Here is a 19,065-nt window from a genome sequence, read left to right as displayed (position 1 = left end):
GGAAGGTGTGGGTGATAACTGGGCTAGGACCAGGCTACCCTAAGTCGAGCCCTTTCCCTGCCAGTCAGATATTCTGGCTAATGCCATGGTAGAGTCACTAGGATGCCATTTCAATGAAGGAATTACATCGTACGATGGGATTCCTCCTGCTTGCACAGTTAGCAACACTGGGTGCATGGGATGTTTGTCCAGTGTTGCTATGGGCGTGCTGGGGTTTAAAATTTAAACAGTTGGGAATTTCCTTACGGAATGATTAATTGCAGTACATTAGCATGTTAGAAAAACAAGGGCACCTCAGAAAGTTCAGAAAGACTATTGTGGGACTTATGCCACAGCGAGTTTCGTACTTGTCACCCGAGTCAGGCACCCCACTATCTCTAAATGGTGCCTGCACCCACTGGAGATAATGAGTATACCGGGGAACGGGGGCAGCATCCGGGGGCAGCTCCTGGGCCATAAGACGGTCACTCCAGCATATGGCAGGGGCACCTGCTCAGAGGAAATATGCAGCTATTTTTCAAAGAGTTAAGATCCTTAAGGGAGTTGATGAATAGAGTCCTGATAACACGCTAAAGATAGACAAATCTCCAGGATCCGATGATTTCCACCAATGTTCCCGCTAATTTTCTTTTGGGTGCGTGGCCCCTTTAAGGGGCGGTGCAGCCCGTTGAAATTACCGCGCATGTGCAGCCATTGCCATTCGATCCCGTTGAGCGGGCTGCACAGGAGCTGCAGAGCTCTGTGCAGCTGCGCGGCTTAAAGGGAACATTGGTTTCCACCCCAGGGTATTCATAGAAATAGGAGAGGAAATTGTTGATGTTCTCGTCATGATCTTCCAAAACTCTCAATTCAGGAATTCTCCCCTTGGCTTATAAAATTGCCAATGTCACTCCATTATTTAAAATGAATAGGAGAAATAAACTATGAAATGATAGGCCTGTTAGTCTAACATCTGTTGTGGGGAAGTTACTAGAAACGGTTATTAGTGCAGAGTGACTGAGGATTTGGGCAGACATGAGCTGATCAGAGAGGCTGCATGGATGTGTGAAGGGCAAGTCATGTCTAATGAACAGAGTTGAATTTTTTGAGGAGATAACTAATGTGGTAGATAAGGGCGTGTCTATGGATATTATTTATAGCGACTTCCAGAGGCAGTTGACGAGGATCTACATCAGAAACTGTTAAGAAAAATGAGAGTGCCTGGAATCGGAGGCAACCTATTGACATGGGCGGGGCATTGGTTTGGCGAGAGGAGACGGAGAGAAGGGGTAATGGGTTTGCACTCATTACGCAGATTCACCAGAATTTTACCAGGACTCCAAGGATTAAATTATGGAGAGAGATTACATAAACCAGGCCTGTATTCCCCAGAATATAGAAGGTTAAGGGGCGATTCAATTAAGGTTTTTAGGATTTTGAAAGGAATTGATAGGGTGGATAGAGTAAACCTTTTCCGTTGGTGGAATGTCTGGGACAAGGGGACATAACTTAAAATCAGAGCCAGGCCGTGCAAGAGAGAAGTTCGGAACCACGTCTTCATGTAAAGGGTGGGAGCAGTGTGGAACTCTCTCCCACACAAAGCACTGGATGCCAGCTCAGTTAATAATTTTAAAATTGGGATGGATAGATACTTGCTAGCCAAGGGTATTGAGGGACATGGAACCAAGGCGGGTAGATGGAGTTAGGATACAAATCAGTCATGATCTCATTGAATGGCGGGACAGATTGAAGGGGCTGAATGGCCAACTGTTCCTATATACTCCAATTGGCCAGATGCGACTTGTGGCGTCCCCAGTGATCTGTACTGGGGCCTCAGCCTTTCACGGACTTAGATGAAGGAATAGAGGGCCGTGAGTCCAAGTTTGCTGATGACGATAAGTTAGGTGGCACAGTAAATAGTGTAGATGAGAGCAGAAAGTTACAAAGGGACATCGATAGAGCCTGGCCATGTCAGGAAGAACTTCTTCACACAAAGGGTGCTGTGAATCTGGACCGACCTCCCAAAAAGCTGGGGGTCAATTGAAAATGTCAAACCTGAGATTGATGGCTTTTTGTTCGGTAGGGGTATTCAGGGATACGGAACCGAGGCGGGTAGATGGAGTTAAGATACAAATTAGACATGACCTGATTGAATGGTGGGACATGTTCGAGGAGTGGATTGGCCGCTTCCTGATCCTATATGTCCACACACACTCTTGTATATTTACACCCCTGTCTCTGTGCCCTGTAATCTCTGTGCTGTCTGTGTCTGAGCTGCGTTCCTGGACTGAACTCAGTGTAGTCTGTGCATTCAGAGTGATTGGTTGGATCACTCTTGCAGTGATATGAGATATTAAACTACAGCAAAACTGTACAAATGAGTCCCGAGCGACATTCCAATAATTGTTACCGTCTTCAAAAACATACAGATCATTTGTTTTTAATGTAATGGTCGACATTTGTCTTTCCTGAGACTGACGATGTTCTGTCTGTCTACAGGAAGGTGAGACTGCGTTGCATTTAGCAGCTGAAGAAGGGCATTCTGACTGTGTGAAAGTCCTACTGAATGGTGCCTGTGCTGTAAACGCCCAAACAAATGTGAGTGAAACTTCCTGATTAAAGTGATAATGTTTCTCTGCAATGTGATTGGGCAAACCTCAGTTCTCAGAGGAATGTGAGCCAAAGACCAGCGATGCCAAGCTCAGTCCTCTCACTGAGCCCCCGGTCACTGAGCCCCCGGTCACTGAGCCCCCGGTCACTGAGCCCCCGGTCACTGAGCCCCCGGTCACTGAGCCCCCGGTCACTGAGCCCCCAGGTCACTGAGCCCCCAGGTCACTGAGCCCCCGGGTCACTGAGCCCCCGGGTCACTGAGCCCCCGGTCACTGAGCCCCCGGTCACTGAGCCCCCGGTCACTGAGCCCCCGGTCACTGAGCCCCCGGTCACTGAGCCCCCGGTCACTGAGCCCCCGGTCACTGAGCCCCCGGTCACTGAGCCCCGGTTCACTGAGCCCCGGTTCACTGAGCCCCGGGTCACTGAGCCCCCGGTCACTGAGCCCCCGGTCACTGAGCCCCGGGTCACCAGTGATACCAAGCTCAGTCCTGTCACTGTGCCCCGGGTCACTGTAGTTTCCTGGACCCTCAGTTTGTGGGGTAAAACCCGGAATCCTCGGGATGCGTGGGCTGTAGCTACACCTTGTGGACAGGCCGGCAGCCCTAGCTGCTACTACAGGAGCAGTTGGTTTGGCATCAGTTCTGGGCACAGAGCTCGGCCAGACTGGAGGGCTACGCTGGGACATGTCATCCATGTCACTGACCTGAACCTACAAACCCAGGCCGGTTCAGCTCAGGGTTCGAGCACTTCACAGAGTTCTACCAGCTGCAGGTTAGGGGAATATTGGATCCTTAATAATTGTACTGCCCCTGGCGACATCATCTGAAAACACTGCGTCAGGTTCCACTTGTACACTGACAGCACCCAACCCTCCCTCACCACCACCTCTCTCCACCAATCAGCAGCAGATTGATGAGTAGGGTGAGTGTTTTTTTTCTGTTAAGTTAGTACCTAGTCTTTAACTAAAGGTTAGTTAAATCACCTGATTGCTGAGTAGTTGCTGGGTGTGTTTTGCTAAGGTTTAGAGTTTTATTTTTGCTTGCTAGTTCCGAGTCTAGCCAAAGGGATGGCCTGTGGAGTGCACATCCTGCGGCATGTAGGAAATCCTGGTCACTTCGCGTAGCCGGGACGACCACGTGTGCAGGAGGTGTCTCCAGCTGCACCAACTCCAGCTCTGCGTTTTGGAGCTTGAGCGGCGGCTGGAGTCACTGTGGTGCATCCACGAGACTGAGAGCTACGTGGATAGCACGTTTCTAGAGGTGGTCACCCCGCAGCTTAAGAGTGTGCAGGCAGAGAGGGAGTGGGTGACCAGCAAACAGTCGAGGAGGACTAGGCAGGTAGTGCAGGAGTTCCTCGAGTCCATCTCGCTCTACAATCAGTATTCTGTTCTGAGTCATCATCATAGGCAGTCCCTCGGAATCGCTCTGAGTACCGGTGGGGGCCTCTGGGGAGTGCAGCCAGAGCCAAGTCCACGGCACCACGGGTAGCTCAGCTGCACAGCGGGGGGAGGAAGAATGGAAGAGTTATAGTGGTACGAGATTCAATAGTCAGGGGAGCAGGCAGGTGTTTCTGTGGCTGCAGACGTGACTCCAGGATGTTTTGTTGCCTTCCTGGTGCCTGGGTTAAGGATGTTACTGAGCGGCTGCGGGGCATTCTGGGGGGAGAGGATGATCAGCCAGAGGTCATGGTTTATATCTGTACCAATGACATAGGTAGAAAGAGGGATGAGGTCCTGCAGGCAGTGTTTAAGGAGCTAGGAGATAGATTAAAAAGCAGGACCTCAAAGGTAGTAATCTCCAGGTTACTCCTGGTGCCACGAGCCAGTGAGTACAGAAATAGGAGAATAGAGCAGATGACTGCGTGGCTGGAGAGATGGTGCAGGCGGGAGGGTTTTAGTTTCCTGAGGCATTGGGACCGCTTCTGGGGGAGGTGGGACCTGTACAAGTCGGACAGGTTGCACCTCAACAGAGCCGGGACCAGTATCCTCGCAGCGGGGTTTGCTAGTGCTGTTGGGCAGGGTTTAAACTAGTTGGGCAGGGGGATGAGAACCTGAGAATAGATTCAGTAGGGAGGGGAGTAAAGCTGGAATTGGAAAACAAAAAGGTAGAAAGTGAATTTGAAACAGAGTCAACAAGGAGGTCTGGCTGTACTAAGTGGGATATACTTCAATGCAAGGAGTATAGCGAATAAGGCAGACAAGCTGAGAGCACAGGTAGACACTTGGGAGTATATTATAGCCATTACAGACACATGGCTAAACGAGGGGCAGGTATGGCAGCTCAACGTTCCTGGTTATAGGATCTTCAGACGGGATAAAGTGGGGTAAAAAGGGAGAGGGGGTGGTTGCGGTACTGATTAAAGAAACTATTACAGCGGTGAGGAGGGATGATATGTTAGAGGGATCATCAAATGAGGCCACATGGGTTGAATTGAAAATAAAAAAGGGGCGATCACACTGCTGGATGTGTATTATAGACCCCCAAACAGTGGGAGGGAGATAGAAGAGCAAATATGTAGGCAAATTTCTGAGAAGTCTAAAAACTACAGGGCAGTAATAGCAGGGGATTTCACATACCCGAATATTAACTGGGATAGAATTAGTGTGAAAGGTATAGAGAGTGCGGAATTCCTAAAATGCATTCAAGGGAACCTTTTTGGTCAGTATGTAAAAAGCCCAACATGGGAGGGGGCGGTTCTGGATTTAGTTTGGGGAATGAAGCTGGGCAGGTAGAAGGGGTATTAGTAGGAGAACACTTGGGGGCCAGTGACCATAATTCAGTCAGATTCAAGGTAGTTATGGATATGGACAAGGATAGATCAGGAATAAAAGTCCCAAATTGGGGAAAAGCTAACTTTGCTAAGCTGAGAAGTGATTTGGCCAAAATGGACTGGAAACAGCTACTTGAAGGTAAATCAGTATCAGAGCAGTGGGCGGCATTGAAGGAGGAGATCCGGAGGGTTCAGAGCAAGTATATTCCCTTAAAGAAAAAGGGTGGGACTAACAAATCTAGAGCCCCCTGGATGTCTAGGGACATACAGGGTAGGATAAAAAAAAACAGGGAGGCTTATGACAGATACCGAGGGCTCAATACAGCAGAAACCCGAGAGGAGTATAGAAAGTGCAGGGGTGCAATTAAACAGGAAATTAGGAAAGCAAAGAGAGAGCATGAAAAATTCTTGGCAAATAAAATCAAGGAAAACCCAAAGATGTTTTATAAATATATTAAGAGCTAGAGGATAACTAAGGAAAAGGTAGGGCCTATTAGAGACCATAAGGGTAATCTGTGTGTGGAGGCGGAAGATGTGGGTATGGTTTTTAATGAGTATTTTGCGTCTGTTTTCACAAAAGAGAGAGGTGATGCAGACACTACTATCGAGGAGAAGTAATGTGAAATATTAGATGAAATAAACATAGTGAGAGAGGACGTATTTAGGGGTTTAGCAGCTTTGAAAGTGGATAAATTCCCAGGCCCGGATGAAATGTATCCCAAGCTGCTACCTGAAGCAAAAGAGGAAATAGCAGAGGCTCTGACCATCATTTTCCAATCCTTTCTGGCTTCAGGTGTGGTGCCAAAGGATTGGAGGACTGCTAATGTGGTATCTTTGTTTAATAAGGGAGAAAGGGATAGACCAAGTAATTACAGGCCAGTTAGCCTAACCTCAGTGGTGGGAAAATTATTGGAAAAATTGCTGAAGGACAGGAAAATCTTCACTTAAAAGACACGGATTAATCAAGGACAGTCAGCATGGATTTGTTCAGGGAAGGTCGTGTCTGATTAACTTGATTGAATCTTTTGAGGAGGTAACCAGGAGGGTCGATGAGGGCAGTGCGTATGATGTAATGTATATGGATTTTAGCAAAGCTTTTGATAAGGTCCCAGATGGCAGACTGGTCACAAAAGTAAAAACCCATGGGATCCAGGGCAAAGTGGCAAGTTGGATCCAAAATTGGCTCAGAGGCAGGAAGCAAAGGGTAATGGTTGATGGGTGTTTTTGTGACTGGAAGGATGTTTCCAGTGGGGTTCCGCAGGGCTCAGTACTGGGTCCCTTGCTTTTTGTGGTATATATCAATGATCTAGACCTGAATGTAGGGGGTATGATTAAGAAGTTTGCAGATGATACGAAAATCGGCCGTGTGGTTGATAATGAAGAAAGCTGCGGACTGCAGGAAGATATCAATGGACCGGTCAGGTGGGCAGAACAGGGGCAAATGGAATTCAATCCGGATATGTGTGAGATAATGCATTTGGGGAGGGCTAACAAGGCAAGGGAATACACATTAAATGGTAGGACACTGACAAGTGTAGAGGAACAAAGGGACCTTGGAGTGCATGTCCACAGATCCCTGAAGGTAGCAGGACAGGTGGATAAGGTGGTTAAAAAGGAATACGAAATACTTGCCTTTATTAGCCGAGGCATGGAATACAAGAGCAGGGGGGTTTTGCTTGAATTATATAAAATACTGGTTAGGCTACAGCTAGAGTACTGCGTGGCAGTTCTGGTCACCACATTACAAGAAGGACATGATTGCACTAGAGAGGGTACAGAGGAGATTTACGAAGATGTTGCCGGGAGTGGAGAACCTTAGCTATGAGGACAGATTGGATAGGCTGGGTTTGTTTTCTTTGGAACAGAGGAGGCTGAGGGGAGACCTCATTGAGGTGTATAAAATTATGAGGGGCCTAGATATAGTGGATAGGAAGGATCTATTTTCCTTAACAGAGGGGTCAACAACCAGGGGGCATAGATTTATGTAATTGGTAGAAGGTTTAGAGGGGATTTGAGGGGAAATGTCTTCACCCAGAGGGTTGTGGGGGCCTGGAACTCACTGCCTGAAAGGGTGGTAGACGCAGAAACACTCACCATATTCAAAAGTACTTGGATGTGCACTTGAATTGCCGTGACCTGTAGCGCTACGGACCAAGAGCTTGAAAGTGGGATTAGGCTGGGTAGCCTCTTGTCAGCCGGCGCGGACACGATGGGCCGAAATGGCCTCCTTCCGTGCTGTAAATTTCTGTGATTCTGTGACCCCTCCATGGTCTCTGTATTGTCACGCTTTTATCCGACATCCAGTATTGGACAAGCAGAAATTTCCTCCAATTAAATATTGGGAAGCCCAAAGGCATTGCATTCAGTCCCCGCCACAAACTGCATTCCCCCAGGCACCGACTCCATTCCCCTCCCTGATCACTGTGTGAGGCTGAACCAGACCATCGCAACCTATTGGGCTGAATGGCCTCTATCTGCGCTGCAGTGCGTTGCGTATTGTTCTATGGGTCCCACGGGGCATTGAAGTGAGTGAGTCGAAACTTAAATACTGTTCCTGTCATAGAGAGAATTCCCCCCTCCCTGCCCATTTGTTTTAACCATTCAAAGGTCGGATTGGCTACCCAGATTCCTTTCTCAGCTGTTACTCAGGTGTACAGACATCTTTGAAATGTGTTACTCAGTATGTGGGAACTGAAGTGAAGCAACAGGCTGTGCTGCTCAGAGTCACACACAATGTCCTCAGTCACAAGGCCATCTTGCTCATGAGGATATATGTGGTGATGCACAGCAGTGGGCCCAACAAGCAGCGACTGGAGCCTTGCATTATCTACACTCCAATACCTGGGGCCACCGAACCCAAAGAAGCAGAGTCCCTCTTTGTTTGGGGACAACACCTGCTCATGTTTGTAGTGAACGGCATTTGTTAGGAATGTAAAAGTGTACTGTGCTGCTCTATCATGGCTCGGCAGTTAGTCAGCTTTCAGAACAATCCTAGTGCTGTTTGAATCTATCTTCGTTTGCCACATCCACAGTGCACAGGGAAACATTTAGCCCTGGGCTACCAATCACAGTGATGTCACTGCATCCAGCATATTTTAACAGCAGCTTAACCCACAGGTTGCCCTGAACCTTGTGTGAGGGGTCTGTGCAGGTGAGTGGTTAGGACTGGCTTCCTGTGTAAGTGCTGAGAGCAATAGCTTACCCCTGATCAATGTTCACAACCCCTCTCCATGAGTTAAGCCATTCTCTGTACTCTGGGCGTTGCCCTTTCGAACGTTAAACATTCGAACGACCTTTGCATTTGCAGATTTTAACTCCATTTTGTGTTTTTCCAACAGAAGGACATGAGCGCACTCCATTATACAGCACTGCACGGCCAGGCAACTGTGGCACAACTGCTGATCGCAGCAGAAATAAACGTGGACGCACTTAACCATGTGAGTGTGGCACATTGTGTCTGTAGAGAAGCAAGCTCTGACGGTCATCACAAACACATTCTACTGGTTCTTCACCCCTCCCCCCACCCATACATCCCGACCTCAGCATGGGGCCATCTCTGGGGCCTTTCCCACATACACCGCTGTGTTCATTTTGTAACGTCAGGCTATTAAGCAACATGGAGCAAAGGTGGGCAAATAGAATTGAGGGACAGATCAGCCAGGATCTAATTCCATAGAGAAGCAGGCTTGAGGGGCTGAATGGCCTCCTCCTGTTCCTGTGTGAACCCCAGGGGTACCTTACCCCACAGGAAGCAGGCCAAGCTGCTGCTCTCTGTTATGTCTAAAATAAAGCAATGTGACTGAGTACTGTAGACTTGAGTAATTGTGACCTCAGTCTCTTTATTCTGACTCCAGAATGCCGGCACAGCATGGGAGGCCTGCTTATATACAGTGCTCCAAGGGATGCTGGGATCCCTTGGGACTCCAACAGATGCACCCTCTGGTGGCGGTAGAATGCTGGTTACAAGGTGTTGCATACATAACATCACTCCCACCCCAAAGTCAATAGTGCACTTATTTACAGGGTGAGACGATCTGGGGCTTTCCACTCCCTAGTCGATCGTCTCGGTACAAACACAGGTGCAGGTGAGTTGGTTGGGCCTTCGCTGGGCTGCTGCACAGCCGGCCTTGCTGGGCTGCTGGGGATGATGAGTTCAGCTTCGTGGTCTACCGTGATGTCAGTTGCCACTTGTGTGTGTATCGGAGGGTTGAAGTTGGTGGTGTCCTCTTCAAGTTGCTCGTGGCTGTCTGTGAATCGCAGTTTGGTTTGGTCCAAATGTTTAATCCATTTGCAAGTTTGACCTCAAGCACCCTACTCCCTTCTTTGGCTACGACAATGTCAGCAAGCCGTTTGGGACCATGTCCATAGTTGAGTACAAATACCAGGTCATTGACTTCAATATCACGTGACAAATTTGTATGATCATGGTACATGCTTTGTTGATACCGCCTGCCCTCGACATGATCATGGAGATCAGGGTGGACTAGAGAGAGCCTTGTTTTGAGTGCTCCTTTCATGAGCAGTTCGGCAGGGGGATCCCCAGTGAGCGAGTGGGGTCTTGTTCGGTAGCTGAGCAGGACTCGGGACAGGCGGGTCTGCAGGGAGCCTTCCGACACACATTTCAAGCTTTGCTTGATGGTCTGAACTGCCCGTTCTGCCTGGCCGTTAGATGCGGGCTTGAAAAGATGTGACGTGCTTGATCTCATTGCGGGTCATGAATTCCTTGAATTCAGCGCTGGTGAAGCACGGCCCATTGTCGCTGACAAGGACATCAGGCAGGCCCTGTGTGGCAAACATGGCTCGTAGGTTTTCGATGGTGGCAGTGGACATTATTACACACTCAATCCATTTCGAATAAGCATCCATAACAACCAAAAACATTTTGCCTAGAAAGGGGCCAGCGAAGTCAACGTGGATCCTAGACCCTGGTTTGGAGGGCCATGACCACAAACTTAGCGGTGCTTCCCTGGGTGCATTGCTCAGTTGAGAACAAGTGTTGCATTGGCACACGCAAGACTCCAAATCTGAGTCGATGCCGGGCCACCACACATGGGATCTGGCTATAGCTTTCATCATTACTATGTCTGGGTGGATACTGTGTAGGTCACGTATGAACGCTTCCCTACCTGCCTTCGGCAAAACCACTCGATTACCCCACAAAAGGCAGTCCACCTGTAAGAACATTCCGTCTTTGCGCCGCTGGAAAGGCTTAATCTCTTCCTGCATCTCCGTTGGGATGCTGGACCAGCTCCCATGGAGGACACAGTTTTTTTACAAGGGACAGTAAAGGATCGTGGCTAGTCCAGGTCCTGATCTGGTGGGCCGTAATGGGTGACTTTTCATTTTCAAATGCATCCATCACCAAGAGTAAGTCTGCAGGCTGTGCCATTTCCACCCCGGTGGTGGGCAATGGTAGCCAACTGAGAGCATCAGTGCAGTTCTCTGTGCCCGGCCTGTGGCGAATTACATAGTTATATGCAGACAGCGTGAGTGCCCATCTTTGGATGCGAGCAGAGGCATTGGTATTAATACTTTGCTCTCTGAGAATAGCGATATGAGCGGCTTATGATCAGTTTCTAACTCGAACTTGAGCCCAAACAGATACTTGTGCATTTTTTTCACCCCGTAAATGCATGCCAAAGATTCTTTTTCAATCATGCTGTAGGCCCTTTCGGCCGTGGACGAATTCCTGGACGCAGAAGCACTGGTTGCAATGTTCCCGATTCGTTTGCTTATTGTAACACACACCCAACCCCGTACGAAGACGCATCGCAAGTTAGCACTAAACATTTACATGGGTCATACAGAACAGCAGTCTCTTGGCGAGGGGGCAGGATGGGGGAAGGGGCGGGAGGGGGGGCGAGGGGGTGGGACGGGGGAGGGGGCAACACAGGAGGGCGAGGGGGCGGGATGGGGGAGGGGGCAGCACGGGAGGGGGTGAGGGGGCGGGAGGGGGGCGAGGGCATGGGACGGGGGAGGGGGCAGCACGGGCGGGGTGCAGGAGGGGGCGAGAGAGGGAGGGGGTGGGGGGCGGCAAGGGGGCGGGGGGTGGGGTGGGCTATATCTGCTCAGCTTCCTTTTGAAACCAACCAAAATGAGATTGAGGGGAGGTGCAACTATTTAGTTGTAAACATTAATTTGATTATGTGCACAAAGATTTTTGTGTCCTTCTGCACATGTGCACAGCTGGCTCCGCCCCTTTTTGCACTTGCGAACCCGGTATCCACACTTGGTAAACCGGTGACCAGACCAGGTATCCACACTCGGTAAACCGGTGACCAGACCCGGTATCTCTCAGTTATTTCATAGGAATCAGCCTTCATCTTGCTAATGAGTTTGCTATTTATCACTGCTGACTGCTCAATATTAGAAGTGAGCTAATAACCACTGCCTGCTGGTTTGTATATTAGTTAACCTGACCTGCTGAGATTTCGGCATTTTCTGTTTTTATTCTAGATTCCAACTTCTGCAGTATTTAGCTTTTGTATAAGCTTCTTGTTGAATAGTAGTTACCGCCGAATGCGGCCTGTAACCTGGGACAATGCTGGTCTCGATTGCTGTCAATGACCCGTCTGTCTTTTCCAGCAAGGGGCCAGTGCAGTGCATCTAGCGGTCCTACACAACCATGACGCCATCGTCAAGCTGCTAATAGATGCAGAGTGTGAGCTGAATATTGCTGATCACGTAAGAATATATCCTACATGCATCCTTGGGATTGTTAAATCGGGCTTGAACTTACTACTGGAATGCTTGTGTCAAATTACTCTATTTAAACCAGCAAGAAGAATTTGACACGAGCATTTGTGTAGTAATGTTCTGGGTGGGGCAGTCTGGGGTTCAGGGTACTGGAGGTCAGGAGTTCAAACTCCAGGCTCCCACGAGATTGTTAAAAATGATGAATGGTTTTGTTGGAGTAAATGAGAAATGTTTCCAGTGCAAGAAGGGTCAGTAACCAGAGGGCACAGATTTAACGTGATTGGCAAAAGAACAAGTGACAACACGAGGAAATATTTGCTAATGCAGCGAGTTATTGTGATCTGGAATGCTCTGCCAGATAGGGTGGTGGAAGCAGATTCAGTAACAACTTTCAAAACAGAATTGGATACATACTTGAAAGTTAAAAATTTACAGAGCTCTGCAGACAGAGCAGGGGAGTGGAACTAATTGGCTAGATTACCCAAAGAGCCAACACAACACGATGGACCGAATGGCCTCTCTCTATGAATCATTCAATGATCTATAATCTTCCATATCCCTCCATACCCGTCGTGTTTCACCATATCCCTCCATACCCGTCGTGTTTCACCGTATCCCATACCCGTCGTGTTTCACCGTATCCCATACCCGTCGTGTTTCACCGTATCCCTCCATACCCGTCGTGTTTCACCATATCCCTCCATACCCGTCGTGTTTCACCGTATCCCATACCCGTCGTGTTTCACCGTATCCCATACCCGTCGTGTTTCACCATATCCCTCCATACCCGTCGTGTTTCACCGTATCCCATACCCGTCGTGTTTCACCGTATCCCATACCCGTCGTGTTTCACCGTATCCCCCATACCTGTCGTGTTTCACCATATCCCTCCATACCCGTCGTGTTTCACCGTATCCCATACCCGTCGTGTTTCACCATATCCCTCCATACCCGTCGTGTTTCACCGTATCCCATACCCGTCGTGTTTCACCGTATCCCATACCCGTCGTGTTTCACCGTATCCCATACCCGTCGTGTTTCACCATAACCCATACCCGTCGTGTTTCACCGTATCCCATACCCGTCGTGTTTCACCATATCCCATACCCGTCGTGTTTCACCATATCCCATACCCTGTCAAGCAATAACCCCTCGCGTCTTTAACGTAATAAAACGTCCTAATATGCTTCACAGGAGCGTTATCGAGCAAAAATTGACACTGAGCCAAAGAAGGAGATATTAGGACATGTGACAAAAAGCTTGGTCAAAGAAGCATTAAGATATTAACCTATATTCTCTTGAGTTTAGAAGAATGAGAGGCGATCTCATTGAAACATACAACATTCTTACAGGGCTTGACAGGGTCAATGCAGAGAAGCTAGTTTCCCTGGCTGAGGAATCTAGAACCAGGGGTCACACAGTCTTGGGATAAGGGGTCGGCCATTTAGGACTGTCGATCAAGATGAGGAAAATGTCTTCACTCAGAGGGTGGTGAATCTTTGGAATTCTCTGCCCCAGAGGGCTGTGGAGGCTCAGTCTTTGAGGATATTCAAGACAGAGATCGATAGATTTTTGAATATTAAGGGAATCAATGGATATGGGGATAGTGCAGGAAAGTGGAGTTGAGGTAGAAGATCAGCCGTGATCTCATTGAATGGCGCAGCAGGCTGACTCCTGCTCCTATTTGTTATGTTCTTATTAAAAAGCTCTCGAAGGATGAAAGAGAGGGGGAGAAGTTTAAAAAGAATAAGAAAGACTTGCATATCAACAGCACCTTTCCCACCCTCAGGGCATTCCAAAGTCCTGTACAGCTAATGAAATACTTTTAAAGTGTAGTCATTGTTGTTGTATAGGAAACGCGGCAGATAATGTTCGCCTCAAAAGATTCCACAAACAGCAATGAGATCATGACTAGATCATTTGTGTTGGTGATGTTGATTGATGGATAAATATTGACCAGGACACTACAGAGAAAATTCCTGCGCTTCTTGAAATAGAGCCATGGAATCTTTTATATCCACCTGAGAGGCCAGGCACTTCTGACAGTGCAGCACTCCCTCAGCACTGCTCTGGAAGGGCAGTCTAGATTATGTGCTCAGCTTTCTAAAGTGGGGCTTGAATACATAACCTTGAATACATAGTCCAAGGCGAGCGTGATACCCGCTGAGCTACAGCAGACATTAGGGAGGGAATTCCAGAGTTTAGGGATAGACAGATCAAGGCAATAGTTGAGGGAAAGGACTGATGGATTCACAAGAGCTCGAGTCAGAGGAACGAGTTCTTGGAGCATTGTAGAACTGGAGGAGGTTAAAGAGAGATACCTCCTGCAGCCCCCAACCCCCCTACACACCCCTACCCCCTCATGTCCCACAGCCACATCCCACCCACCACACCCCGCCCATATCCCACCCCCCCCACATCCCACACCCCCCCACATCCCACACCCCACACCCCACACTCCCCACATCCCACACCGCACATGCCCCTCACACCACCCCCCCCCCCACCCATCAATAACATTTAATGCAGGTGTTTCAGCGCAGTCTGTCCTGATCCTCAGACTGTGCCTCCATAAAGGTTCACTAGTTTCATCCTTTATCATAGAACTTAGAAGTTTACCCACAAACAGATTCTTTTTCGGCATGCCTCGGAGTCGGGGCTGACTTGCTTCCACACTAACAGTGAGTTCTCGGGTGACTGAAGAGTCCAATGCGGGACCTCCAGTCTCTGTCACAGGTGGGGCAGACAGTGGTTGAAGGATCGGGTGGGTTACCGTGCACTCCTTCCGCTGTCGACGCTTGGCTTCAGCTTGCTCCCAGCGAAGAGACTCGAAGTGCTCAGCGCCCTCCCAGATGTTGGATCTTGGGCCAGGGACTCCCAGGTGTCGGTGGGGATGTTACACTTTTTCAGGGAGGCTTTGAGGATGTCCTTGAAGCATTTCCTCTGTCCACCTGGGGCTCGCTTGCCATGTCGGAGCTCTGAGTAGAGCGCTTGTTTTGGGAGTCTTGTGTCAGGCATGTGTCAGGATGATGTGGCCTGCCCAGCGGAGCTGATTGAGTGTGGTCAGTGCTTCGATGCTGGGGATATTGGCCTGAGCAAGGACACTGACGTTGGTGCACCTATCCTGCCAGGGGATTTGCAGGATCTTGCGGAGGCAGCGTTAGTGGTACTTCTACAGTGCTTTGAGGTGCCTGCTGTACATAGTCCACGTCTCTGAGCCATATAGTTATATGAGCCAAACTGGTTAAGACTAATTAGTCTATCATTTCCTGGTTTTATTTTGCCCCTTTTTGAACGGGGGCAAATTCCTGTTTCCAGAGATTGTGGTTTGTGTCTCCTTGGTTCAATGCAGCGTTGTTCCATCCCTGTGAAGAATACTGCATGGGGAAAGTAATGTGCTGTGGGCTCCACACTGTTTACTGAGTGCCTTGGACAGAGAACAATTGCAAGTCACATGAGGAGACAGTTTGTGATGATTTATATTAACGAGTTGTGAATGATTTTCCCGCAGAGACAGCAGACAGCACTTCACATCGCAGCAGAGAACGGAAGGCAGGCCATTGCTGAAATGACCCTGATAGCAGGTGTAAATTTAAAACTAGCCGATAAGGTGACTGCATGTCTTATTTTCCTTCAGTATTTTTATTTCCATGTTCACCTCAATATGTTCAATTTTGATTTGACGTTTTGATTTTAAGAGGAACACATTCACTCTTGATTTTCTGACCACAGCTCAGAATTGTGCAGACACTGCATTGTGGTGAATGCATTCTCGCCCAGGTGGCACTTTGCAGAATTTCAGTCAATGTGAGGGGTTCCTGTTAGTGAGCCCATCAGCAATAACTAGTGATACTTGGTCATGGTGGAGAGAGAGGTAGAAAGGCAGAGCGATTTGGGGGAATTCCAGAGCTTGGGGCTTAAGCAGGTGGGGGGATGTGCAAGAGGCTGAACCTGGAGGAGTGAAGAGATCTCCGAGGGTTGTGGGGCTGGAGAAGTGTACAGAGATAGGGAGGGGCGAGCAATTTGTAAACAAGGATGGGAGTTTAAAAGTTGAGGTGTTGCTGGACTGGAAGCCAGTGTAGGTCAGCGAGCGCAGGGTCGTTGAGTGAACGGGACTTGGTGAGAGGCAGGACAGCTGAATTTTGTATGAGCTCAGTTTATGGAGGGTGACAATGGGAGAATGGCTAGAAAAGCATCGCAATCTCCTTCTGTTGTACCGTAGTAGCAAATCAAACGTCAATGTCTAAGCTGGATATCCAGGCCAAAGCTTCCGGTGTAGCAGCAGTGGATATTGTTAGATCTCTTTGTTCTTAATGAGATTCAGGGTCCGGTGGTAGATTCAGGTGAACTTCATTGCAGCATGTATTCGTTACATCTTCAGATCTCCATTACAAAAAGTCACACACGTGGTTCTTGGCCAGCTTCATTTATACAGTTTACATCAGTAGCGCACACTCACACACACCCCCCCTCGCGTACTATTGGTCTGCAAGTCTGTGTTGTCAGACTGTGATTGGCCTGCTGGTGCATGTACACAGTTTGACTGCTGACAGTGGTTTCCCCTGTCGCACTCAGCAAGCCATAGTTTGAATATTCCCCATCAATCCCCCCTTTGATTCTTCCTTAAGTGAATCATAAAATCTGATAAACAAACAATGCATGCTCTTTCATTAAACATAACAAGCTCCAGTGTGGTGCAAAGAGGGCCGACAGGAATCCTTGGCTGTGGAGCTGCGGCCATAGTTGCTTGATCGTAACAGCATCTGATCAACATAAACAAACAATACAGCACTACAATAACAACAAAGGATAAGACCAGCCCTTGACCACCGAGCTCCCTATCGCGCCCAACCATCCAGTTGCCCAATTCCACAAGGTGGGTGTTGGGGGCTGTTTTAGCTTTTCTACCTCCTTTTTAATCTGTTCCGCCAAGTTGGTATCCTCGGAGCTATCTGGGATGTAGGAACAACATTCGTTTCCGATGAGGGTACAGGTACCACCTTTTTCAGTTGGGATAACGTCAAGGGCCATTCTATTCTGTAGGGCTGTTGTGCGGATGGCTACCATTTCGCCGCTTATTTTAGTTAGGGCTTCAGCCAGTATCATTGGCTACCTTTTCCAGGACAGATGCCATTATTGATAGACTCCCTTGCCAGTTTGGCAGTTCCATGCCATGGGACCAGGATGGCCAAGAATCTCTCAGCCTCCGTGATGGCCCGTTTCACCCGCTGCTGATGAGGTGCCATTGGCGGAGAGGTCGAAGGACGGATGTAGGGTACAACATAACCCAAATAGCAAGATCCTATCCAAGATTCTGGCAGCCAGGGGTAAGCCCTGTGGCTGGAAATAAAGTAGGTAGCATTATAGATGGTATAGCGAGCTACTGCCTCAGGGTACCACTCTTGGGTGAAGTTCTTCTCGCCCGTAAGGTTCCGGAATGTCAGAAAGCTGGTGTTAGAGCCAGGAGTTACATTGAAATACTGGGAACAATTACTGTACCCCATTTCTTGCCCTCCGGTCTGGTTTCTAATCAGACATACCAGCCCATGTGGTCTTCCTATCCCTGAGGTGTTGGTGAGGACCAAGAACAGAGGCTTTAGGGTCCAGTTATAATTGGGCTGGTAACTCCCATAAAAGGGGTTTTTGTAACCCACCGAATTAAAGGCTTCGCGGGTTTCCCTCATTTTCTTCTTTAATTCCTCCTTATTGGTCACATTGTTTGGAAAGTGCGTCCTCTCTAACGGTCCGGAAAGGTCCAGTCCCTTACTGCTGATACATTACAGGGGATAGGTCTCAAGGGGATGCCTCCCTCTGAATGGATGGGTACATGCACACATATCCAGCAACTGGAGACATTGGCTTCCTTAGCAGAGCTATATTAGGTGTATAAGGTTGAATGGTCGAGGGTAGGCAGGTGCCTAACATACATATAGACAGTATCATACCGAATTTAGGCATTTTGTTAAGAGTAAATGTCCTTATTCGATTAAAAGTTTGTCACTGGGTGCTCGTTTAGCGTGCGATGCGTGAATCCAAGCCTTCTTCCCTTGGACTTTAACAGCCGACTGGGTATTCAGGAACACTTGGTAAGGTCCTTCCCACTTTGCACCCAGAGGTTCCTTATGTATTTTCTTCACATAGACCCAGACTCCTGGGATAATGTCATGCCCTCCTTCTGTTGGATCGCCCCAGGCTGCCGATACCTGTTGGGAAACAGAACTAATAGCATTTGTTAAGTTTCGGCAGTATTCTGATAGAGTGTCACTCATCAAATGACAGTCTGCTTTTCGCACATCGATGATTCCTGGCAATGATGTGGGTCTTCCTGTTATTACTTCAAATGGGCTTAGACCTGTAGTTCTATTTGGGGTTGCCCTGATGCTACACTATTGGTAGTGCCTGAAGCCATGGAGTTCCCTCCCGGTGATATTTGGCAAGTCGTTATTTCAGAGTTCGATTCATTCGCTCTACTTGCCCGGATGACTGTGGGTGATAAGGACAGTGTAAGTTCCACGTAATGTTCAGTAACCTACAAACTTCTTGGCAAACAGCACCCGTAAAATGGGTTCCTTGGTTGGAGTCACTACGATTCAGAATCCCCCATCGGGGAATATAATCCTTGCACAGAATCTTGGCCGTGGTCCTTCTGGTTGGGACGGCCTCTACCCATCTGGAGAATCGGTCGACGATCACCAGAACGTCAGTATACCCTTGACATGGAGGGAGAGATATATAATCGACCTGCAGGTCCAGGAATGGCCCGGCAGGGGCGGGGGGTCTTAGTTGGGGCATTACCATCGTGGGTCGGGGATTGTTTTTCTGGCAGGTCACACAATGATCCACTACCAGCTGATCATGTTTCTTAAACCCCCGACCCCACCAGTTTCTCTGAAACCGCGCCGTCATTTGTTGTGGAGCCAGGTGCCCCCATGAGTGGATCTGTTGAGCTAGAAAAGAAACCAGCGACTGAGGCGCCACTGGCTTATCGGTATCTCTTTGCCTCCACATGCT

The 19,065-nt window shown here is 48.6% G+C and overlaps 1 protein-coding gene across 1 annotated transcript in view; it reads left to right on the top strand.

Annotated features, from left to right (window-relative positions):
• ankdd1a (ankyrin repeat and death domain containing 1A) overlaps nucleotides 1-19,065 on the top strand; it is a 152,367-nt gene that overhangs the window by 72,277 nt on the left and 61,025 nt on the right. The window contains exons 9-12 of the mRNA XM_070859137.1: nucleotides 2,479-2,577; nucleotides 8,697-8,795; nucleotides 11,944-12,042; nucleotides 15,566-15,664. Coding sequence (XP_070715238.1) covers nucleotides 2,479-2,577; nucleotides 8,697-8,795; nucleotides 11,944-12,042; nucleotides 15,566-15,664 — 396 coding nt within the window. The remainder of the gene's footprint in view (nucleotides 1-2,478; nucleotides 2,578-8,696; nucleotides 8,796-11,943; nucleotides 12,043-15,565; nucleotides 15,665-19,065) is intronic.

Source organism: Pristiophorus japonicus, chromosome 17, assembly GCF_044704955.1.
Source record: "Pristiophorus japonicus isolate sPriJap1 chromosome 17, sPriJap1.hap1, whole genome shotgun sequence".
In the NCBI taxonomy this organism is placed as follows: domain Eukaryota; kingdom Metazoa; phylum Chordata; class Chondrichthyes; family Pristiophoridae; genus Pristiophorus; species Pristiophorus japonicus.
The sequence above is the reverse complement of the archived record's forward strand: the minus strand, read 5'-3'. Positions and strand labels throughout refer to the sequence as shown.